The sequence below is a fragment of the Ictalurus punctatus genome, chromosome 6 (genome assembly GCF_001660625.3).
Source record: "Ictalurus punctatus breed USDA103 chromosome 6, Coco_2.0, whole genome shotgun sequence".
Taxonomy (NCBI): domain Eukaryota; kingdom Metazoa; phylum Chordata; class Actinopteri; order Siluriformes; family Ictaluridae; genus Ictalurus; species Ictalurus punctatus.
Window position 1 is genome coordinate 29,253,887 of NC_030421.2, and position 26,117 is coordinate 29,280,003.

A 26,117-nucleotide genomic window follows, 5' to 3' on the forward strand; every position below is an offset into this window, starting at 1 on the left:
AGAAACGGTGCTGTTTGGGAAAAACCAGCTTTGGGGAGGAACTGGGTCTAGTGTGAAGAGCTGAAAACAGGCCTAATACTACAGCAGCTGCAGTGTCAGTAGTGGGGAGGTGGTGTGTGTGTGTGTGCGTGTGAGAGTGAGAGAGACACACGTGTAAGGGTGTGGGTGGGAGGTAACGCCGATTGATCACGTACACTCACTGAGAGAAGGAATCATTAAAAGGCATGATCATTAAAACATGTGTATACAGATATTTATATGTGTGGGTCTTACTGTCTAATTTCTGTCTCAGTGGGTTGGTCCCGTAGAGCAGCACGTGAGCTTCAGAGTGGACCGTCTGCAGCTCCTCCAGCGTGGCCTTCCTGCCCCGGATACACTGCATATACACACATACGCAACTGGCGTCAGTTCGAACCGTCTTACAAAAATGATTTACTCAAAACAGCAGTGTGTATTTTTCAGAGCCCCGCTGCTGCCCACGAGGTGACGTGCAACTGCGATTAAAACTCGCCCCCTCCTCAAAATCCACCCCCCCTCTCTTCAAAGCTTCTCTCTCGTATGCGTATATGACGACTACAAGTCTGAGAGCAATTCTACAAACGACAAACCGCACCATTAAGAGGGGGAACGACAGAAAGGTACAAAAAGATCAGTGTCAGAGGTGCGGTACTGTAATCAGTCCGTACAGGGTTTTTTTTTTTTTTTTGTGATTGTTGCAGTCAAAAATGGTTGATTTCCTGTGGCTTTGAAGAAGAAAAAAGAAAGAAAAAAAATGAAAAATTGTCAGACTTTTTCCATCTTTAATGTGACCGAGGCAACAAAATTCAAGTCCAAAACAAATAGAAGCATTTTAGAGAAAGGAAATAAAAAGAAAACCTTCGCCATAACCAGGCTGCACAAGCGTCCACACACCGTAACTAACTCTTTTTTAAAAGCACTTTTTGCTTGTAATACAGCACTCAGTATTTTTTGAGTAAGAGTCTACCAACTGAACACATCTCGATTTGGCGATTGTATTCCACTCTTCGATAACATTTTTAAAATAAATAAAATAGTGAGCCCTTTATAGGGGGGGGGGAAACCAAACACACAAAAACAACACTGATCTAAGACCAAGGTAGGACTTTAAAATTTTTTATTTTTTTTTTTTAATAATTCTAAAATGTGTGTTTGATGCAAAAACAAGACCACCCACAGAACAACATACCCACGGTGAAGCATGGTGATGGCAGCATGATGCTATGCAGCTGCTTCAGCTAGGACTGGGACTCTAGTCAAAACTGCGGGAACCATTGAGAGCCCACGGATAATCAAATACTAATCTATTCCGGCACAAAACCTGTCAGACAGCTGAAGAGATATTTCAACCTTCCAGCAAATTTTGGAAAGAAAATTTTTTTTTTACAAATTTGCGATGCGACTTTTTACAAAAAAATAAAATAAATAAATAAATAAAAAATTTGTGCTTTTTTCTTCTTCGGAAAACTACTTTCGCAAAATTGCAAAATCGCGCTGAACTGTTTTGCTCGGTCTTTCGCGGTGATGCTTGTTGCTAGATGAGGCATTTTTGCTGTACTCATGTTCGACGCACGTGAATCGCACGGGGCTTTCGCCGAATGCACGTTGTGATGTCACGTGACGCGTCATGGCCCGAATCCGCAGAAAATCTGCGGTGCTTCTGGAAGATTGCGAGCTCCTCTGAATATTGCACGGTTCCCTTGATTTTGGTTTCATTTCTTCTACCGCAAAATACTGGAGGGACCGATTAGAGTTCGAATCCCAGGATGGACTCGTACCACCAATGTCGCACCCTCGAGCAAGACCCTTACCCCTGAGATCGACAAAGCAACAGGTCAAGGTTCAAATCAACATTTGAATTGAAATGTTTGTCAATTCTACGCAAATTACGCATGCCGCTATAGAGCAATGAAGATCCAAACGACCGGCTCGGACGATCCCTCGGACCAGTACTGTGGCGTGTGTGGTCCCTACTTCTAAACTTTCCCACTCGCGCATTTAACTCCGACCCGCATTCGGTTCTCATTTACCGCGTGACGAGCAAAACGAAGAAAAACTGATAACCGCGGTTTCATTTTACACAGTGACCACCTCTCATCAAACGTGTATAAAAACATTACTAAGAAGAAAAACAATGAAGTATAGAAGGAAGTAGCAGAGATTAATGCGTTATTCCATTTGAGGTTAACTAGTTAGAGTTTAGAGACTAGATCACAAAGTCTCTCGTGTAACTCGCTCGTGTGAATGTGGATGTTTGGACTGCATCTTGTTATTAGCTATAACTACTACACGGCATCCACTAAATGCATCGCTTAATAAAAATATTAAAATGTTGTGGACGTGATCGTGACATCAAAACCGTGTCTTGTTTCTCCCTTAAGGTCTGTGCTGGAGTCTGCAGTAGGTGTAAGAACACAGCATCGGGTTTCAGCCTGGCCGTGCTCGGCACCAGAACAAAGCTTGGGGCAGGAAAGCTGCGGCTGTGCAATAACGTGAGCTGTGGCACTCGGCCAGACCATGAGGGGTTCTCTGAGGAGTCTGAGCGAGCTAGAGCCGCTCACCTGCGCACACACGTGTGTGTGTGTGTGAGAGCTATGGTGACACCTGCAGCAGCAGAGGGTGGGTTAGCTCTTAGGTTTAACAGCACATGCAGTTAAAAGGGGCCCTCAGGGGCCCGGGCTGAGGCTGGCAGCAGCCTGGATTGGCTCCACTGTCTTTAAGGGCCCCCCTGCTGCAGATTAGGGGGTATTAGAGTCGTGACTGCCTTTAATTGAAGCCCAATTCTGTGTTCCCATCTCCCAGAACAATAAACAACCTCACAGAAGAGCTAACTACACCCACTTCCCATAGCATGCAGAAAGAGACAGGCAGGCAGGAGGAGGGAGAGAGAAAGAGGGTGGGAGAAGGAGAGAGATTCGCTAATGCTGCCGTGCCTTGTTTACTTGTTTGTTTGTAGGAAAACAGAGACGGCAGCTATGCGACTGGCTCTAATAGCCGTGACGCAATGGAGCCCAGAGGAGGAGAAGAGCGTGGTGGGAGAGATTAGACCCAGTTAGAGCTATTAAACTTCGGTTTGGGCTTAGTCACCGCACTTCAGTGGTGTGCATGATGCCAGAGAGGAGGAATGATCCACTGCAGGTGTCCTCGCTAACACCGAGTCTCGCCACGCTGGACTCGGGGCTATAAAAGTGCTCTGTGCAACAGGGCTCATTTTCTGCCTTTTCATGACTGAATGATTAAAGCTCCTTTGTGAAAGGAAAACTCATCATGGAAGATCTGATGAGATTAAAATAACCTATGCATTGTTTTTCTTTATCGAAGAATAAACAGCTTCCTGTTGGTGGTTCACCCCAAAAAATAAACATGCAACAGGATTAGTTCTGGGCAATATGATGAAAAAAAAAAAATAAATACGTGATAAACTATGTTTTGGAAATATTGCCGGTAAGGTAATATCCCTGTCTCACATTTTATCACGGTCTGTATTTAAAAACCTGACCGATTTGATGTCAAAATGTCATACTAAATCTATAAAACTGTACAATATTCATTTACAAAATAAAGAGTTCCGATTCTAAAATCTGATTGGCTACGTCATGTTTGAAGCCGTTGTAAAATCCTTGGAAATACGCACAACTGTGATCGCATCACAATAAGTGAACTCTGTATTACCGCACCGGGTTTTAAACCAACAGAATTTTTACACGTAAGCTATTCTGTCCATGAAATAGATTAATCTTTGACTGTTATGTCGCTGAGTGTTTACACACTATATCGTGTGACAGAAAAAGTTCTTTAATGCAACTATCAGCAATAAAGCGAGTTATTTAATCAACACTTGATTTGATCTATTATTATTTGATCTATTATTTATCATCAAAGCAATAATCCACTCGAGGTCATGTGTTCCGGTGATTTTATCCTGGGTAAAGTGGTTTTAGGAACTCCGCTTCACGTTGTGCCGAAGAACTCCTTTACTTGTTATGAAATCACTGAGACACACAGCTTCGTGTGGCTGTCTGCTTTATTTCCCTCCTTTTCCATGTTAAACAATTCATTTTTGTAAATATTAAATAAACTTTTTCAGTTTTTTTAAAACTGTAACATTACTGTGTTGTGGGGATTTTTTTTTTTTAGCAAACCTATACATCACGATGCGTATTGTGTATCAGATAAACGTCTTACGCATTATGTTTCTGTCACATCACCCAGCCCTACACAGAAGCCCCTACACCCTCAAAAACAAATCCAGATCGAACAAACCGACACGGTCATTATGCGTCACTCCTTGACCAGTACTGGAACTCCAGTATGAATACTGGGATGTACTGAAAGACTTTTGACCTGTGTTTCAGCTGTAAGTGTGGCTTTATAGCACCCTCTAGAGACAAGAAAAAAACACTGCACTGACAAACACCAGAGCGATGGCCTCTGTATTATTCCTTCATGCAGCTACAGTATAGCATCTGTATAGCATATAGAATCAGGAGTTGATCCTGGGAACACACTACTCTCCCGCACCTAGGGGCAATGAAGAGCATCGTACTACTGGCATGTTACTGAGAGGTCGGAGGAAAGCGGAGATCCTTGAGGAAACCCACGAGGAGAACATGCAAACGTTCACGAGACAACAACTGTGACTCGCAGTTTGAACCTTGGATGCCCACGAATTTAGTACGAATACTATTTCCTTACAAACACATTTTTCCTTGTTAGTTTACGATCTTCATAAATCCGTGAGACTAATCTGATGATTTTATTGTGGATCCTAAGTTTATTACCTCACACTTGCTGCGCAGTCCGGTCTCCTGCAGTCTGGACCAGATACTCTGGATTCGGCCCGCGTGCTCTGGGTGGGTGTTAGTGTTGCCACACATACACTGGTGCTTCTGCATTAGAGTGTCATACACCAGCCCTGTGAGCACACGCACGCGCGTACACACACACACACACACACACACACACACAGAACAATCATCAAACCCGACACTTAAAAATGTACCACTGTAATAACAGCAACATAAAATTAACCATGTAAATAAACCAACTTGTTAAATGCACTGTATTAATACAACCATCATGAACGGAAATATGGACACACTTTCTCATCAGGATGGACGGACAGATCTTTTATTTTTATGATGGATATCTGTAAAGACCAGTAAAGACATGTTTGTCCTTTCAGCATGTTTTGAGAGTGTGAAACAAACGCAGAGACAGTCGAGAATAAGATTACTTTAGGAATAACCCATTAATCATCATAACTCACAGAGAGAACAGAGGTAGAGAGTAAGGGAAAGAGAAAGAAAGAGGGAGAGAGACAGAGAAAATGAGAGCGCGAGAGACAGAGAGAGAGACAGAGAGAGAGAGACAGAGAGAGAGAGAGAGAGAGAGAGAGAGAGAGAGAGAGATGGACTTACAATGTTCTAATATGTGCAATTGCAAACAAATCAGTGAAATATTTGTGTTTACATATTCCAATGGGAATAACTGTATATATCTGTAACTGATAAATAAACTGCAAAAATGATTCAAATGATTTAAAGTAATTACTAAAACAATTGCAAATATTTCAACACCACCACCACAGGGTGGCAGCACTAAATCTAAGTGCACCCTCTAAGTGCACCAACCAAAACTAACATTGAGTCAGACGTGGATGACGATACAGCTGTGGGAAAGGAAGGTTTAACATGACAATATTAACAATTTGTTATTTTTATCCCCTCTTGAGTTTGATTTCATCTTGCCTCTAATCAGATCAACCCAGAGCAGCTTGCGTGAGCCTGTGCTGCTGTTGGCTTCGCTGGATCCGTATTGAATGACTGTGTAAATGTGGTGGTGCTACTGACCGGTAGTGAAACGTGGCTTAGCCGGAGGCTCCTGCACTACGATCGGGAATGTGGCAGAGGCTGGCGAGGACTGAGCTCTGGACAGGGGGCGGTGCCCTGGTAAAGTGACGGACAGGCCGGCGGCCTCCATCGATGCCTGGTAGTTTCTTAGCTGATGGATTCTCTGCTGTTCCAAGAGCAGGGCCTGCTGCTCAGAGACAGGGAGAAAACACAGTCATATTGGGATTTCAGAGCAAAGACCAGAAAAGTCAGAAAAGCATTTAATGAATAATTGTGATTCTTGAATAAACCTGCCGTTACAAAACACTACCAGAAGGTGGCGATATTTACAAACATTGGTCCCAACCGGTTCAAGCAGTGATGAGCAAGAAAAAAAGTCAAACGCGTGTCCAATAAGGAAGATTTATGTGTCGTACACAAATGATCATTTCAAATATTTTGTGTGAAATACAAGCATTATTTCCCTTTTACAAATGTCGACAACCCAAAAAGATTGTTCTGTTTTTTTTAAACAATACATGTAAAGTCTCAGGGCATCACGACCTAAAAAAACCACCCACAGCTTCAATGTTCAGCCTTGCTATTTTTTCCCCCATCGATTGTGTTGTAAAAAGAGGAAAACATGAAAACTGAAAAACCATTAGGCCTACTAGAAACCTACTAAAACCTCAAGTTAACATACCTTAGTATGTGAAAAGTACATGCACACTTTTAATTCCAAAAACTTTTCACTAATTTCCAGACCTGCACATCAACCCTGAATAATGGAAGCCTACTTTGGCATACAGATGTACGTTACCCAGAATGCCGCCCCCTGCTGTCGCTAACCTGAAAGGCTGTGTAAAACACTGTGTGTGTGTGTGATGGCAGAGAGATGGACGCTGCAGACACACACTTCACGGCTCCTAAAGCTCAGCTCACTCCTGCTGAGTGAAACACTCAGTCAAAGCTAGTGGCCTCAGTGGAGCGGGGGCGTGCTGAGACATGGTGTGTGCATGAGCGTCTGTAGGTTCATTCGTGACTGTGTGGGTGTCGGAGTTATTTTTAAGCCTAAGCCAAAAACTGATATACAGCGCGGTACATATTCAAATACCAAAAGCGGACTGAGATGAAATGGAATCACTAATGTCTCAGTACATCTTCCCTACAAACACCTGAAACACAAGGCAACATTTCAGATTTAGTTGGTAGGAATGCTCTTCCACCTGCGCCGCTCCCAAGTGTCTGACCTGTCTGAAGATCAGCTCGTGCTCTGCCTGTCTCTCTCGATGCTGCAGCTCCTCCTCCAGTTGATCGGGAGGCTCCTGTTTGATGGTGATGCCGCGTGGCAGGCCTTCAGCTGGGTCGTTCAGAGCCTGATGCTCCCTCAGCTCCTCCTCGGTCTCCTCCGGGTGACTCTCGTGCTGCCTGCCTGGTTCATTTGGTTTAGTGGCCATGATCTACAAAGATTAACGTGAAACATATACAGCATGAGTGGAAAAGCTCCTTTTTTATTTTTAGTACTAGCATGGCTTGAATTGACGCGCCATCCCTCAACATATGCACGAGACCCGTTCTCTGCACTGTACTTGTACCCATGAACTTCCCCTGGCTGTCTGACTAACTGTCTATAAACGATGACTCAGCACTGAAATGAGCACTGCTTTTTAAAATGTTTTGGTCGCTGTACTAATGCTTACAAATTCCACTCTAACAGGGTTTCAGCACTCTTAGGCACTTTGTACTCATATGAGGATGTTTTGATGCAGAGTAAAAAAGCACTCGTGCTAAAATGTCCTGTATTTTGAGGACGTCATGTGTGGTACTACGCTCTAGAACAACATCCGATATACACTCGGGTCCATACGTATTTGGACCTCGATAAATGTCATGTTGTTTTAGCGGTCTACCTGTCTAGCTGGAGTTCAAATTAAATAATGAATACGAGCTCAAAGGGCAGCTTCAATTTAAGTGCATTTAAATCCAAATCAAAACAAACACTGCAGGAATTACAACATTTTTAATACTTGGTTGCAAATCCTTCGCAGTCCACGGCTGCCTGAAGCCTGGAACCCACAGACATCACCAGCCGCTGGATTTCTTCTCTGCCGATGCTCTGCCAGGCCTTTACTGCAGCTGTTTTTAGTTCTTGCTTGTGCTTAGGGCGTTTTGCCTTCAGGAACTGAAATGCATACTCAAGTGGATTCAGGTCAGGTGACTGACTTGGCCAGTGCAGAGCATTCCAGTTGTTTGCCTTAAAAAAGTCTTGGGTTGCTTTCAAAGTACGCCTCGGGTCATCGTTCATCTGCGCTGTAAAGCGCCGTCCAACGGGTTTTAAAGCATTTGGCTGAATGTGAGCACATAATACAGACCTTATGTACACTTCAGAATTCATCCTGCTGCTTTTGTCAGCAGCCACATCATGCAAATGTCGCACTTGAAGTCAAATCTAAACCGTTTGTCTGCGTCTTTGTAAATGATATAAGGAGGGAATGACAAACCTGGCCGTGGAACAGCCGAGCAGCCAATTGTGCAGTTACTTTCAAGTCCCTTTAAAAAAAAAAAAAAAGGTGGGACTACGTGTAAAAAGTGCTGTAATTCCTACGCCATTCGCCGAAGTTGAACGTAAACACCCTTAAACGACAAGTGAAAGTCTGCACTTTGAACTCCTACGTAATGTCCGACTATTTATAGAGCAGACTGAATGTGATCTGATATTTTACAATCTTTTATACAATGTTGCAATACCACAGTGAAAGACATGCAGACTGCTGCAGAGTAACTGTGTATTTACTGAACTTAAGACGTAAAAAGCGTTTTGCTACTTCACTACAGACACGTTCACAAGTCCCTGAGGTCCAAGTCCAAGTCTCAAGTCTCTGAGGTGGAGTCCAAGTCAAGTCTCAAGTCTTTGAGGTAGAGTCCGAGTCAAGTCTCAAATCTCCGAGGTGGAGTCCAAGCCAAGTCTCAAGTCTTTGAGGTAGAGTCCGAGTCAAGTTTCAAATCTCCGAGGTGGAGTCCAAGCCAAGTCTCAAGTCTTTGAGGTAGAGTCCGAGTCAAGTTTCAAATCTCCGAGGTGGAGTCCAAGCCAAGTCTCAAGTCTTTGAGGTAGAGTCCGAGTCAAGTTTCAAATCTCCGAGGTGGAGTCCAAGCCAAGTCTCAAGTCTTTGAGGTAGAGTCCGAGTCAAGTTTCAAATCTCCGAGGTGGAGTCCAAGCCAAGTCTCAAGTCTTTGAGGTAGAGTCCGAGTCAAGTTTCAAATCTCCGAGGTGGAGTCCAAGCCAAGTCTCAAGTCTTTGAGGTAGAGTCCGAGTCAAGTTTCAAATCTCCGAGGTGGAGTCCAAGCCAAGTCTCAAGTCTTTGAGGTAGAGTCCGAGTCAAGTTTCAAATCTCCGAGGTGGAGTCCAAGTCAAGTCTCAAGTCTTTGTTCTATTTTTAGCAATTGTTCTTTCAGCTAGTTATTGTAATTAACAGTATATGAGGCTAAATCCATTTTTAAATATTAAAACTGATTACTTCTACACAATGTCTTGCTCGTTTAATCAAAATGGTCTGATAAAGCACACAAGGTTTTACTTAAATAATTAATTCCAAATTAAATCATTCATCAAAAAACTATTATTACTTTCCAAACAATTACATTTCATCCAAAAGTTCTCCCTTTAATTATAAGAAAACAGAACACTCATAGAAACTTCAGGTTTAAAAAGATATGACTCTTTTTTTTTTTTTTTTTTTTGGTCATTTAGTGCAAAATGTCTACGTGCTGTGTATTTTGAGCTGTCCGAGTTGCCGTAGTTCTAATGGGTAATGAGGCGTAAGGTAGTCTTCCAGGGAGCGCCGGCATAAACAAACCCCTCGTGTATAGATGCGATTTAACTTGGTAAACCTGGATAATATATGCATACGGTAGCTAATTATTGGGGGGGGGGGGGGGGGGGGCACACCCATAAAAAGGACATGGAAACATTTATACTTGTTGAAAATGGACAGCAAGCAAACCCCTGACAGCTGTGTAACACCACAGCTTCCCTTTAGATGAATTGATTGCTTTTGAAATGAAATGACACAAAGAAGATCACATGGTAAGACTTGGCTATATCGCTAGTGTTCATTTATACAACAGCACTTTTCCGACGGCCGTTGAACGCTCGCCTCCAGATGCATCACGCGTGTATATAATAAAGCTGGCTTGCTGTGTTTAGAGATGAACTGTTGTGATATTAGCTGCTGCAGCACATACTGATAGGGAATGAATAGAAAAACATGGAGTCTGATGGTGTCATGTGGGGTAGTAAAGACGGAACGTAATCAGGGACGTCAAACCAGAACGACTTGCGCTTTTCACGAGTCTCTGTCTTCAAGTCCGAGTCAAGTCTCGGGTCGCCAAGTCAGACCCGAGCTTCCGTCTCTGCTTCACTCCGTATAATTTCGCCGCTATTTAAAGCACGTAAAAAAAAGTTTTGCCGAGAATGAAACTTCTACGCGGTCACGTGCACTGTTTTACGGCCACGCACAGATCTGCTTATCGAGTGTCACGCAAAGGTTATAAAGTAGTGTGCTAGATCTCTCCTATTGCATAACCAGCGATTCATGAATGTTAAGGCGTACACATGCTTTCCACAAGATGACACAGGCCATCTGAACACAAGCACATTTACATATTTGTCTGACACGGTAATCCAAAGTGACGTATAATTGAGACAGGATATCTCTGAGCAGTTGAGGGTCTTACGCAACAGTGAAAGCTTGGCAGCGCTGGAATTCGAACTCTTAACCTTCTCTAGCCTTAACCACAGAGCCTCAACTGCCACTGCCAACACACTTGCAGGAAAGGCGCAGACAACAGTAAGTGTCCTAATAGACATCGACGATCGGAATGTATCTGATTCACGGGGAAAAGGAACACCGTCCTTCTCGCGTCTTGGACTCCGAGTCTGTACTACGATTGTTCAGGTCTGATTTAAAGCTTCAAGCGAGCATGATTTCCATGGAACGTATCGTTTCTGATGGCATTGTCGGCATCGCTAACGCTCAACAGTGTTATTTACAGAGAAGCAATTACAGAGAATGAACTACAGAGAAGCACAAATAGTGCTGAAGACCCATGAGTCAGCAGGCTGCGAGAGTCGTCAGCGCTCGCTCCAGGACCAGCGCAGGATCTGTTACTGAAGAGCAAAAAGGTGAAACTCGCCACAGGAGCTCTTCAGACACCTAAACCATGAGAAAGGTCTTCCACACACATGCAGGCCAGCAACATGATCTCACAATAACACACTACGCCTGTGCTGAGAAACTGAAACAAGGGCAAGTCATAACACAGAGTGCGGAGCGGGAGAGACGAAGGGAGGACAGAGATACGAGGGGAGAAATGCAGGAGGCTTTTGTTCTTTTATGGCTGCTGACACTCCACCCTTCGAATCTGCCTGCTTTCTGGAGAAACTGCCTATTGCCCTATCGCCACGGCAATATCACACACACAAACACACACACGCACACCCCTACACACACACACAAACATGGGAACTGGAGCCAACGCTGGCAACAGCACAGCATTGTGGCTCTGAGCCAAGGGAACATCTTTGACGTCAGAGTGCTTGGCAATGCCGCATCCCTGTCCTCAGTTCTCCAAACAAACTTTGCTTTTTTTCAATTTTCTTTCTTTCCGCACCCCCTCCCTCCCTCGTTCTCTCTCTGTGCGTAGCTACTCTGCTCACATTCTTACTCATTTAAAGTGGAAAGTCACCGTGGCTGAGTAAGCAGTGATTAAGCTGCTCTTTGCACAATGTGAAGGAAAAGTAGAAAGACAGCAAAAACAAAAGATTAAACACATCTCAGAAAGAATAGTAACACCCCCCCCAACTGAGCAGCTAGCTAGAACAACAGCTAATGCGTACACAGAATGCTGTAGAGACAGATAAACACGGGATGTGTGTTGAATATGTATATAGTGAAGCGCAAACTAAACACACACTAGTAACACGTGAGGAAAACACGGCTGGGCGAGACAAAGTCTTCCTGACTGCAAGCACTTCGCATGCTCGTGTGGGGCACATATCTTTCCTGCAGCAGTTCCTAACTGTGCACGTAAACAGGGGAAATGCCACAGAGGTCTTACATTCCTCTAACGTCTGCAGAGCGAGCGGCAAACAACGCCACTTCCAGGGAGAGAGCTGTTTGGTGAAGGCTTCTCCTTATCCTGGGAGCTCGGCCTGCTTACGAAAGCCACCTCTCATCTCCAGCCTGCGTGTGTGTGTGTGTGTGTGTGTGTGTGTGTGCGTGTTTGTGTTGAGATCCTGAGGCTAAGCAGCGGTAACGACATCAGCCCTCTCCAGATTGTACACTGCGTCAGACATACGGCACACACACACACACACACACACACACACACACACACACACACACACACACACACAACACAGGGAGTAGGGGGCTATTATTTTTTTTCCCCCCACCTTTAGTCTACTTCTTGCTCTAACAATATTTATTATCTAAAATGCATGAATTTGAGAGCAAGTGAGTGGCGGGGGGGGGGGGGGGGGGGGGTGGTAAGTGTAAAGGATAGACGGAGAGCAGCATGGCAAAAGGAGTGAGAAAGAGAGAGAAACGAGAGATAAAGAGAGGGACGGGAAGAGATGAATAATGGAAAAGGAGAAGAGAGTTTCAGAAAGGAAGAGGGAGAGGAGGATAGTGAAAAAGACGGGGACAGAATGAAAGGATTAGGGAGGAAGAAAGAGAGAGAGAGAAACAGGGAAAGGTAAAGGGGAAGAGAAAATGGAGAGAAGAGACAAAGAGAATGAGAGAAAGACAGAATGAGAGAGTGAATGAGAGAGTGTGAGAGAGAATGAGAGAGAGAATGAGAAAATGAGAGAGAGAGAGAGAATGAGAGAATGAGAGAGAATGAGAGAGAGAAAGAAAGGAAGAGGGAGACAGACAGGGAGAAAGAATGAGGGGGAAAACATCATTCACTGGAGTAATTCTCTTTGCCCACACTCATCTCATGACACTGCATTAAGAGCGCAGCTCACACACACCCACACCCTCACACACACATACATGTACACACACACACACACACACACACACACACACACACACACACATATACACAGACACTCATGGTTGCCATAGTGACAAGTGAACAACATGGAGATACAGAACAGAAAGAAGGGAAGGGAGGAAGAGAGGAAGTAAGAGAACAGATGGAGGGACAGAGAGATGGAGGGTGTGTACCTTGCTGATGTGGAGCTGCTGCTGCTGGAAGTGCTGCTTCTGTTTGACCAGGAACTGCTGGTGCTGCTGCTGGACCACGAGCTGCTGCAGGGCCTGTGTGTTCTGGGGCAGCGGCGCCGACTGGGTTCGGCCCAACGGCCGGTGAGGACGCAGTTTATGGATGGAGGGTGACTGCAGGGGCAGACCGCTCAGACCTGGACACACACACACACACTCAATATTTTCAGTTGCTACCCCAGGATTATGGGGTCATGTCATCTATGCATAATCCTATCCTCTCATTCACTCATCCATCCATCCATCCATCCATCCATCCATCCTCTCACCCATCCACCCATCCTCTCATAGCTCCCTCCTTCCCTCCATCCTCTCCTCCATCCATCCTCTCATCTTCTCTTCCATCCCTCCCCCATCCTCTCATCTTCTCTTCTACCCCTCCACCCATCCTCTCATCTTCTCTTCATCCCTCCACCCTCCACCCATCCTTTCATCTTCTCTTTCATCCCTCCACCCATCCTTTCATCTTCTCTTTCATCCCTCCACCCATCCTTTCATCTTCTCTTCCATCCTTCCACCCATACCTTCACCCATCCTCTCATCTTCTCTTCATCCCTCCACCCTCTCATCTTCTCTTCCATCCTTCCACCATCCTCTCATCTTCTCTTCCTCACTCCACCCATCCTCTCATCTTCTCTTCCTCCCTCCACCCATCCTCTCATCTTCTCTTCCATCCTTCCACCCATCCCTCCACCCATCCTCTCATCTTCTCTTCCATCCTTCCACCCATCCCTCCACCCATCCTCTCATCTTCTCTTCCATCCTTCCACCCATCCTCTCATCTTCTCTTCCTCCCTCCACCCTCTCATCTTCTCTTCCTCCCTCCACCCTCTCATCTTCTCTTCCTCCCTCCACCCTCTCATCTTCTCTTCCTCCCTCCATCCTCTCATCTTCTCTTCCTCCCTCCACCCTCTCATCTTCTCTTCCTCCCTCCACCCTCTCATCTTCTCTTCCTCCCTCCACCCTCTCATCTTCTCTTCCATCCCTCCACCCATCCTCTCATCTTCTCTTCCTCCCTCCACCCATCCTCTCATCTTCTCTTCCTCCCTCCACCATCCTCTCATCTTCTCTTCCTCCCTCCACCCATCCTCTCATCTTCTCTTCCATCCTTCCACCCATCCCTCCACCCATCCTCTCATCTTCTCTTCCATCCCTCCACCCATCCTCTCATCTTCTCTTCCATCGCTCCACCCATCCTCTCATCTTCTCTTCCTCCCTCCACCCTCTCATGTTCTCTTCCTCCCTCCACCCTCTCATCTTCTCTTCCTCCCTCCACCCTCTCATCTTCTCTTCCATCCCTCCACCCATCCTCTCATCTTCTCTTCCTCCTTCCACCCATCCTCTCATCTTCTCTTCCATCCTTCCACCCATCCCTCCACCCATCCTCTCATTTTCTCTTCCATCCTTCCACCCATCCTCTCATCTTCTCTTCCTCCCTCCACCCTCTCATCTTCTCTTCCTCCCTCCACCCTCTCATCTTCTCTTCCTCCCTCCACCCTCTCATCTTCTCTTCCTCCCTCCACCCATCCTCTCATCTTCTCTTCCTCCCTCCACCCATCCTCTCATCTTCTCTTCCATCCTTCCACCCATCCCTCCACCCATCCTCTCATTTTCTCTTCCATCCTTCCACCCATCCTCTCATCTTCTCTTCCTCCCTCCACCCTCTCATCTTCTCTTCCTCCCTCCACCCTCTCATCTTCTCTTCCTCCCTCCACCCTCTCATCTTCTCTTCCTCCCTCCACCCTCTCATCTTCTCTTCCTCCCTCCACCCATCCTCTCATCTTCTCTTCCTCCCTCCACCCATCCTCTCATCTTCTCTTCCATCCTTCCACCCACCCCTCCACCCATCCTCTCATTTTCTCTTCCATCCTTCCACCCATCCCTCCACCCATCCTCTCATCTTCTCTTCCATCCCTCCACCCATCCTCTCATTTTCTCTTCCATCCTTCCACCCATCCTCTCATCTTCTCTTCCTCCCTCCACCCTCTCATCTTCTCTTCCTCCCTCCACCCTCTCATCTTCTCTTCCATCCCTCCACCCATCCTCTCATCTTCTCTTCCTCCCTCCACCCATCCTTTCATCTTCTCTTCCTCCTTCCACCCATCCTCTCATCTTCTCTTCCATCCTTCCACCCATCCTCTCATCTTCTCTTCCATCCCTCCACGCATCCTCTCATCCATCCCTCCATCAATCCATCCTCCCATCCATCTTCTCATCAATCCATCCTCTCATCAAACAATCCATCCATCCATCCATCCATCCACTATTTATTACTTGAAAGAAAATGCACTGAAATGTAATATTCCTGAATAAGCCGACATGCATCACACTCTTTCAACCGCTGAGCCAACTAAAATAGAACGAGAGAGGATGGTGAGCTTTAGCTATGCATTTCAACTCAACAGATAAATATAGGCTTTCTTTTAGAATGGTCTGCACTTCTATAGCACTTTTATCCAAAGCGTTTACACTGTGTCTCATTCACCCATTCACACCCCCCCCAACAGTTGCAGAGCTGCCATGCAAGGCGCTAACGTGCCATCAGGAGCAACTTGGGGTTCGGTGTCTTGCTCAAGGACACTCAGGCATGTGGAGTCACGTGGGCCGGGAATCGAACCGCCAACCCTACGATTAGTGGACAACCCGCTCTACCACCTGAGTCACAGCCGCCTGTAGAAGTGTCCCCATTATATCCAAAATTTGGTCTTCTGCCAATTCCCTTCCAACTGCCGGCTATCCTCCGACAGCTGCCATCCGGGAGGGTGAAGGCTAACACGTGCTCCTCCGGGACATGATGCCAGCCAACCACATGCACGCATCATATGCAGAATAACACACTCAGAGGAAAGTGCTATTTGCCCTCTTCCACATACTAGAGCTCAAAGAAGGCCACAATTGGCTAGTGTTGCTCTGATTGACAAGTGGGGGGGAGGAAAAAAAAAAACAAAACAAAGAAACAAAAAGGAGTATGGCCCTCCTACCCAGACAGCACAGCGAATCCTGCTCGTGGCCAGACTGTGGCATTGTTGAGATTCGAGAGCCAGTTAAATCTGTTATCAAGGTTCCGGAGAATCATCATTGAACGCCAATATCTCCTTAAATGTCATGAAAGGAAACTGCTTTAACGAACGCACTGTCTTTTGAACAACAGCTAAACATATTGTAAAGCTATAGGAGGCCCTAATTACTGGCAGCCATTGTTTTTTTGTTTTTTTTTGTCATGTGTGAACACAGTTTATTTGTAACGTGCAATCATGCTCCCTTGGATGCCTCTGGAAGCGTCGGGATCAGAACGATGAGACAAAAGCTTACAGATCTACTTAGAGCGCCAGATTATGTGATTTCAGAGTTGTTATTTAATTCAATTCAATTGAATAACATTTGATTTGTGCTGGGTTTAACAATAGGAATTGCCACAGTGCAGCTTGACAGAAATCTGGATGTAGATTTAGATCGCAAATGAGCGAACCAGATGTGAAAACAAGTCTGCATGAGGAAGGGAACCCGTCCTCTTCTCGGAATAAACATGCAAGGGCTGATGTTTAATGCTTTAAGTAAGTGACGGATCGTTATCAGTGGAGCAAATCGGGATCAGTGACCAAACATATCATATCAGACAGTATGTATATTCAACATTCAATGATGAACAAAGCCAGTCTGTGTGATGTGGCTGTGAAACTGAGATGACTCCTCTTGACTGCTCCCGAGTGGCATTGTGTAACGGTGCTCCTCTGTGGTAAAGAACAATCAACACTCTTCACCCTCTCTGCAGTGTCTCTGTCCTGTGTGCTTCCTGCGCACTGATTTCAATAATCTCTTGAACAGATGAGATGAGGTGGAGGAGAAGAGCGCAGCACAGACACTCGCGATACAGGAGCCCGTCAGCGTGAGCACAGAGTCGACGACGTCGACGGAAAATCTCTCTGTCGGCTGGGCAGAAGTATCGACCTGCCTGCTGCTGTCATGTGGAGCTCGGCGGGAGGCTAATTAACATTGTCTATGACTAATTTCATTAAAATAAAGCTTCCTCAGAGCCAATCAGCACAAATTGATGGCAATTTGTAAGGGATAATGTTCATAAAGTAGCGCTTAGAGCGAAGACGTACATCTAGCTGTGAGAGTATAAGCTTGACACTGCACTAAGCCTCCATTTTATTTACTAAACCGAGCTGCTTAGCCATTGAGCGGGATTCGATCTGCTTTAGGGTGTAGCCTGCACATTTACCAACCAAGGACGTTCCCAAAAACCAGCAGATCCAAGCCTCATATTACTGGCGTACTTTACGTAAACATTGCTCTTCTGTTTCTGCCAAAAATCACACGTGAGTTTTTAAATCTAGTCACTGTGAAGAAATTGAAACAATTCATTTCGACCATTTGGTTGCTTGAAAATAGTTTAATCAGCGTATTAAAAAACTAAAGTAGATCGTGTGCTCTATTTCTGATACAAAAGTAACAGCCCTGAATGTTTTTATTTGATTTTATTTGAGACATCTTTGCAGTGCAGTTAGCAATTTTCAAGTCGCATCCTTTTCGTTCTCATTTCGAACAAAATAAAAAACCGTGACCTTACATTCGTTAGTATCTAGAAGATCCTGAATATTGGTATGCAAAATCTACGGCCTGTAGGTTTCGAGGCTAGGAAAGGTTCTAAAATCAAAAACACTAACTGGAATAAGGACATTCAAGAAAACATGTCAGTCCTCTATCCGCTGTCGTGGAAGCCATCATACATGTGCATAGTTAAAAGTAAGTATAACCCTAGCCTTAAAGTAATCCATGTACCTGAAACCAGGGGATTCTGTGACTGCTCCAGCAGGGCCATGTGCTGCAGCAGAGGGTTGTGGGCCGAGCCTGCCTCTCGCTCCAAGGCAGAGGCAGCCAGATATGAGGGAAGGTGGGCTCCTGCGATGAATGGAGTGGTTATGGGTAATCCGGGCTGCAGGCCTGCTATCGCCAGCCGCTCACCCTCCTGCTGGCCAGATGCCACCTGGTGAAAGACATCGACGAGACACAAATGCAAACAGAGCAGAAGATGAGCAGCCAGTGTGTGAACACAAAAGAAATGAAAGGAACATTTCAAAGCTCCAAAAAAAAAAAAAAAAAAAAAAAAAAAGTCAAGGAACAGAGACTGCGTTTCTCTCAAAATCAATAAGAGTCTTAGATCTGTATTTTGGGGGACCGGAGCTTGCGTCAGCAAGCAGCGGTCTGTCATTGTGTCTCAATGGGCCCTTTCTGAAATGGTAGTGGCGCTGAAAAGCCACATACAGCACACTGACGGTCTAGACAGGAGCCTTCTATGTGGACCGTTCATCTCAATGACCCATCGGTTTCAAACCCAGGCGCAGAGAATAGGGGAAAAATACGTCAGAGAGACAGAGAGGGCGGAGAGAAAGCATACGAAGCAATATAGACACGGCATTGAGCTAAAGATAGACAGAGTGAGAAAGACATGCATGTGAGAGAGTGAGAGAAAGAGAGTGTGAAAGTGAGACGGGGCCACTCACAGTGGTGGAGCCGGTGGCTGGCAAGCCCAGAGTGATGTTTGGGAGGGAGGGGGATGTGTACAGAGACAGCTGGCTAACAGGACCCTCTCTGCTGGCAAGACGATGTGCCAGGGAAGTCTGGAAAAGAGCAACACACACACACACACACACGCACGCACGCACAAATAAATAAACGCTGTGATCATAACTAACGGCTCTGTGTGGTGGTGTAAAAACATACACGCATACACACACAGCACAATCTCAGCACTTTAGTGCTATGTAAAGCAGCAACATGGCTGCTGGATCGTGTCTATATTTATTTTGTCCCACTTATTTAGTGAAACTGCCAACAAAAAAGGTTTTAGTACACTCATTTTAAACCAACAGGAAACAGTTTTTTTCCATTCACTGTGTAGTTTATGAACCCATGTTCCTTCCAGTGTATAAATACTCAACACAAAGCAAGATTATACCTTAATCGACTGCTCATCTTTTAAAAGCTGAATAGAAACAGAAGTACATTTCTGATGAATGAATAAATATACCACTACATAGTATATTTAGACACTGGAGTCATGGTTTAACCTGAAGAAACAAGCAATCGCTGGTTTACGTTCCGAGCCGAGGCTGAAGTGTAACGTGAAATGCGAGCTGTACCTCTACTGGACTGTTGGAGATTGAGCTGGTGATGCCGTTCTCGTTAGTGATGTTGTTGGAGCTGTTGTTGGGTGAGCTCGGGCCAGAACCGGGTGCACTGTTACAAGCTGATTCTTTATAAATAAATAAATGAATAGATAAATAAATAAAGAAAGTAGATGGACACAAGGTCTAATCAGTAATGCATAACTACTGTATCTAACTCAGTCTAACAGGTCTCGAAGAGTCTCTGTCGTTTGTGGGTTTTGTTATTGAGCCACTCACCGGTCACATCCAGAGAGCGTTTCTTGGCCGTGGTTACGGGTCCGTCCCTCCTCCGCAGCAGCGGGCTGCTCCGTCGCTCCGTCACCTTCTGCTTCAGCCTGGAGCGCAGCTTCAGATTCGGCTCTGACGCTGCGGGGAGCCCAAACACACACTGTGTTCACATTGCAGCCTGTCGAATCACGCTCAAATCCTTCCCTCCTTCCTACACATAATCCGATAGTAATCTCCTACCCGGTGTTTACAAAAGATATCACGTTAACAAGGTAATATCAAATCAAAAGCGCACACACACATCACATTAGGTTTAAAGTTAATCTTTAACACAGCAACATTTTGAGCAACTCTTCACCAAGGTTAATCAAGTCAAGCGGAATCTGAAAAGAACCAGCATCGGTTTCAAAGAGTCTTCATGAACTGTTGAGACTGCGATGATGTTATGTGGGACTGCGCACTTGACCATACTAACTTGAGCAAGAAGCAAGAATCCCGGAAATAAGTGTTTTCCCACACACCATCCACTTGACCATTGGCATTTCAACCGCTTGTCCCCCTGTCTCCAACTCCTCTCATTTAGCAGACCAACCCTAATGACCCGTGATTAGCATGTGACCATGTGTCAAATATCCTCTGGCCAATAATGAGTGCATCTAGAGATCATTAATGGTGTTCGAAGCCCGGTGGGTTTTGGTCAACATTAAGTGCGGTCAGTAGCCACTGAAAAAATGACCATAAGCGCCGTCTTCGCATCTCTCACGTCCATTTAGAAACACTAAGTTAGACCATAGATAAACCTGTCTTACTGCACTTATCTAAAACTTCCAGGTTACATAACTTGAAGTACTTTCCAAAGAGCACTCAGTATTAAATAGCTGGTCTTGCGGTTGCGATTAGCAAACTAGGTGAACATGAGGGTGGCACTTCTTGTAAGAGGCAGGACCATTCCCAGACATCTTTGTTAAAGAAAGTAGTGCATCCTGCTATTAAGACCATGCATTAGTCAAAGATGAGGAACACAGCTGCCAAAGACTGAATTAAGCTTTGCCCTTTGCCTTCTTATAAGCGAAGTCTCTAACAAGTGAACGGATGGCAAGAAACTAGCCTTTCTTACCCAAGCTAAACGAGTAGTTAAGGTCACACCAGAAGGATATTTGAGGATAGCCAAAGTTTGGAAATGTTCCCCAAGTAGCACCATTGCAGTAATCATAATAAACAACAGAACAGCAGATGCAGGAAGGACATGACGTGGATTCGGTTATCAAAATCGGTGTATCTGATAAAGTTCTCACATACAAGTTTACAAACATCTCCTAGAACCTCCTATAATAATTTCACATGAAGACTAAAAAGCAATAATTAGAAAATACATTCGGAATAATCAAGTACCATGAGGTGGTCATGTCTGATTATTTGTTTTGCGGTGGGATATTAATTGTAATAGAGTGGGCTATTGTGTAGCCATGGCTGGCAGCCAGCAGCAAGGTATCGCCAGCTGTAATTGGAATGAATGAGGGCTACCATGAGGCCAAGGTCCTGGGGACAGCCCCGCCCCCCCCACACGCACACTCCGGAAAAGTGGTAACGTGGCAGAAGTGAGGCTTGAAGATCAGCAATAGAAACAGACACAGGGTCACCCTTGGACTCGCAGACTTTGTAAAAGTGTTTTTACATGAGCGCTCATATTTGCTAAAGCTGTCTGATATCTGCTGAGAGCAAACACGTACACATTTTACATACATGCTTACTTTATCAAGTCATGCACATTAGCAGGTGATGGGCAATGGCTACTGTTCATCTATAGAAACTACAGTACCTATGATTTTTTTTTTTTTTTTTTATTCAAATATTGTGTATTTCAAGAAATGCAGGCAAGCTAGATAGCTCGTTTTTTTTTTTTTGCCCCATTTTCAAATAATTTGGTCATGTGCCAATTCCCACCCACTAGCTAGCTCTATAGCTACTAACCAGGGAGGGTGAAGATGAGCCCATGCTTCCTAAAAGACACCCGAAGCCAGCCACCACATCTTTTCAAACTGCTGCATCACAGGGCGGCATAACACACTCAAGGAAAGCACTATCTGCCCTCTTCGGCATACATGAGGTCACAGATACCCATGACACAGTGCCTTGTGTCGCTCTGACTGACATGTTAGAGACCAACACCATCCGTTCCACCCAGAGAGCAAGGACAATTACTCTCTCCTGGACAAATGGATGTGGCACCATTGGGATTTGAACTTGGGATCTCCTCAACAACAGGGTGGATGCTTATTTGTTGCACCACCAGGGAGACCTCAGTCAGAAAATGGCTCTGTGGATTTCCTGAAACGAGTATATTATTATAAACTCCTCAAAAATCACTGTCTTAAGAGAACCAATATATTTGGGCCCCGTACATCAAGTTTCAGCATGAAACCTTGGCAAGACACAGCCTTGGAGTTAGGAAGTTTATTGTAGTGTGGCACCAGGTATAATCCAGGGCTCCGTTCAGTTTAATTGACAGAATAATGGTAAATGGTCTGCACTTATATAGCGCTTTTATCCAAAGCGGTTTACACTGTGCCTCATTCACCCCATTCACACACACACACCAATGGTAGCAGAGCTGCCACGCAAGGCGCTAACTTGCCATCGGGAGCAACTTGGGGTTCAGTGTCTTGCCCAAGGACACTTCGGTATGCGGTCTCACGTGGGCCGGGAATCGAACCGCCGACCCTACGATTCGTGGACATGCAGTAACCATGCAAGCTCAATAGGACAGATTCTTACAGCTGTAGCAAGTCTCAACATCTGCTTTCAAATAAATGCAATTACCTAGGTCCTTTATCAGAAGCGGTCTGACTTTACTGATATGTTTCCAAACTTTTTGGGTCGATAACAATCCACCCATCCCCTCTACACCCCCCAATACATAAACTAAAAATAATCCTTTCTTATATCCTCATCCTGCCGCACTTTCAAGAGAGAAGGCTTGATATATGTTGCATTAGTATTTATCATGTTTGTTACACTTGGTTTTTTTTTTTTTTGCATGTATCCTGCACAAGGCATCATGGGGCTTATTACTGGAATATTGCAGATATCCAAGGAATGTTATTACCTGCTATGAAAACAATGCTAAATTACACCGAAATTCACACAAAATGCCGAACATTGCCCGTGTACTACAAGAGCTTGTGGATATTAAACCAGTGAGAACGCTGCAGTCTGTTCAGCCAGCATCAGATCCCAAACCGTAATAAGAAAGGATTTACAGCTGTAGACCTTACTTCACCTCATGCTGTCGTTCTACACAGGGACGCTTTTGTTACGAGAAATGTGCTTCTGTATGGATTAGCCTATAACGTTCTCTCATAAAAAGACAAAAGTAACGCCGCATGGGAGTACATCTCAAACACACACCATCTGGGCTCCCTGTGTCTAGCTTCTTGCCAATATTGTGCGTAGATAACATGGGAGAGCAAGAAAGAGAGAAATTAAAAGTGATGTTAAATTTCAAAGCCAGGCTGATTTTGACCTCCTGTAGTAATAACAATAGAAAACGGAGACGTACAGCTCAGCATGGCCTCCTGTAAGTGTGCTGATTAGAATGCATAAAACGGGTTACTAATCAGACACTAAAGAGATCTCAGTTGCATGAAAGATGGTTATCTGTGTGCACCCTGGGTAGACACCGGATTCTGAGAAGGCAATTGCAAAAACATTACCAGGAGAATAGTTGTAGTAGCCTCGTTGATGTTCGTCTCGTTGGTAAGATCAGATTAAAGACTCGCGTGTGCGCAGTTGAAATGAGTCGGAGCGACTGAGTGCGGAACGCAATGGATCGGGTTCTTCACAGCGCCGTAAAACAAGAACATTAGGAACCCAACTGTTGATGGGTGCCTTGCATTTTGGCACAGGTGCCTAAATAAACGGGCTTTAAAATAATGAGGGAAGCGATGCTGAATTGTTCATGGATCATCTCTTCAGTATCCAGTATAAGCTCAACAAGATGTGGAAATGACAGACTTCTCACGTTAATCAATCTCCGAGTTTCAACACTCATTAACTCCACATCACAGTTCATCAGAAGCTAAAAAAACCTTTTGCACACTGATGAATAACTACAGTAACTAGTACTTTGAGATAATGAATTCCTCTAGTCTAGGGGGTCTACTGATCTCCATACGGGCATAATGAAGGCACCCTGGTACATCAGGGGAAAGGGACTATCGTTCTGCATCAGACACGGCTGAGGAAAGCAACTGATAAAAAAAAAAAAAAAAAAGAGAGAGAGCAGAAGGAGAGGCGAGGAAAGCCATTCCCCCCTGCACTATAAAGCTTGATGAAGGCTGATGAGAAAAGCTCTGCAAGGGAGTTTAAGTGCCATCAAGGACACGCAGTGACTGTGCCAACTATGGCAAGTCACCAGCCGAGTGTGGCAGAACGGGATCCATTTAATACACGCTTAGCGCTGTTACAAAGAGTTTGAATCAGGTGAATGAGCTCAGAGAGTTGTTCATGGTCTAATATAAGGGAGGAGAGCACACAATGTACCATGTGAGGAATGAGTACTGTCCTGAGCAGCACTGAGGGCACCGTTATGGCTCCATTTGCTAAACAAATACGTGGAAATGTTGAGCATCAGACTTCTCTAGAGGACGCCGAGATGTGCCGGAGAAAGAGTCCATCAGGTTCTGATTAAAGACGTTTCAGCAGAAACACTGCCACTGAATCTTCTTATACGGTTTCTAATGGGGTTGGGCAAAACAAAGGCGACTGATGTATTCGCCTTCAAAATTCATTTTGCAAAAGAAGTGCTGCACATACAGTCATGAGGCTGCAGAGAACAGTAATTACAGCTGCTAACTTCCTTGATTAGGACACAAAGCATACGGATCTCCAGAACATGACGTGTTTGAGGCATAACGTTAACCGACTGATTGAGAAGGGTTCCGATTTGAAAAACAGTGGTGGGGAAACGGCATGTTTCTGTTTTCTGCCTGTAGCATTGCCTGCTCAATAAATGGCAAAAAAAGGAATCATCAATAACACAATCTGCACTGCAGTTGGACTGGTTTGTAGAAATTAGAACCTCTTCGTTTTTAAAATGTCTACGCCCAAAAAAAAAACCAAAAAAAACATGATAGGGCATGCAGTTATAGGCGTGATGGCACCCAGCACCAAGCAGGTTTACCATCACCGCTCCCTCTCTCGAACATAATAATCTAATAATAAATCCTGAAGACTTTCCCGTGGTGGAAAACTGACTGTTACAAAATGCTGACACTGGAGACTCCTTCCATAAATTTTAGAGAAACGTCTACTCACAGAAAACATATTATACGTTCTACTTTGTTAAATAGCACAATTTAAATCCATTTATTATTGGTCTTGGATTATGTCGAACGTCCACCATTGCACTCCCTGTGCAGGCCGTTACTATAAAGATGATAACGTATTAGAACAAGTGCATCCGGGATGTGCCCAGCCTTGTGTCCCGAGTCCCCTGGGATAGGCTCCAGGCTCCCTGCAACCCTGTGTAGGATAAGCGGTACAGAAAATGGATGGATTGATGGAAGTGTATTAATATAAACCTGTGATTTGCCTTGCAACGGGAACTACTGTCAGAGCTGTGGTTATAGAACATGATTTACATTTACAGCATTTGGCAGACGCCCTTATCCACAGAAGCGCTTTGAAGTCTCCATCAGTAAATACATTCTGATACGGGTTCACTAGGTCAGAGATTAAGAATATCATCAGTATAAAAACTCTGTTGGGGAGGTACTATAGTAAGAAAAACGTACAGACCACTTTTTTTTTTTTTTTTTTAAATGAAAAGTGCTAATTTAACTACTTTAGAAAGAGGTAGGTGTTTGTGACTCAGCTGTTCGGACATCTAGGGGAAGTTCATTCTACCACCTAGGTACTGGACAAGAGAAGCCGTCTTGATGCATGCCTTCCGTGTACCCTGAGAGATGGTGGGACCAGTCGAACAGTGCGGGAGGATCGGAGGGAGTGTGATCCAGTGTGGGGTGTGATAAGTATTTTGAAGTAAGTGGGTGCTGGTCCATCCATTTTTATAGTTAAAGGCAAGCATCAGTTTTTTTTTTTTTTAATATGATGCAGGCAGCTACAGGAAGCCAGTGGAGGGAACGTAGCAACGGGGGGGTCAGGAGAACTTACAAAGTTTGAAAACCAGTTCAGCAGCTGCATTTTGGATCAGTTGCGGCGGTCGAATGGCACTCCTGCCAGGAGCGAGCTGCAGTAGTCCAGTCTCTAAACGACAAGAGGCTGAACCAGCACCTGAGTGGCCTGTGTGGATAGAAACGGACGAATCCTTCTGATGCTGACAACAGCGTGAGCGTGTCAGATTAGCAACGTTGATGGTCCATGCTTACCCCAAGGTTGCATGCAGTAACCAACGGTGGGATCAGAGAGTTGACACGGTGATGAAGTAGCATCTTCTGACCAATCAGAATCAAGAATTCAGTTCCACTGTGGTACAAACTGGAAGATATTTCAACGTTTAATAAAATAGATTTTGTTAGGTAATAAAATAGGTATTGCTTCAGTGCTGGCTTCATAGT

General features: G+C 44.9%; 1 protein-coding gene across 9 annotated transcripts in view; it reads right to left on the reverse strand.

The window, feature by feature from the left end:
- hdac4 (histone deacetylase 4) overlaps positions 1–26,117 on the reverse strand; it is a 205,109-nt gene that overhangs the window by 38,595 nt on the left and 140,397 nt on the right. For all 9 annotated transcript variants that reach the window (XM_053681096.1, XM_053681100.1, XM_053681097.1 and 6 more), the window contains 9 exons: positions 19,549–19,677; positions 19,285–19,397; positions 18,646–18,762; positions 17,924–18,128; positions 13,082–13,275; positions 7,100–7,309; positions 5,871–6,057; positions 4,800–4,933; positions 274–376 (listed from right to left, as the gene is read on the reverse strand). In XM_053681096.1, coding sequence (XP_053537071.1) covers positions 274–376; positions 4,800–4,933; positions 5,871–6,057; positions 7,100–7,309; positions 13,082–13,275; positions 17,924–18,128; positions 18,646–18,762; positions 19,285–19,397; positions 19,549–19,677 — 1,392 coding nt within the window. The remainder of the gene's footprint in view (positions 1–273; positions 377–4,799; positions 4,934–5,870; positions 6,058–7,099; positions 7,310–13,081; positions 13,276–17,923; positions 18,129–18,645; positions 18,763–19,284; positions 19,398–19,548; positions 19,678–26,117) is intronic.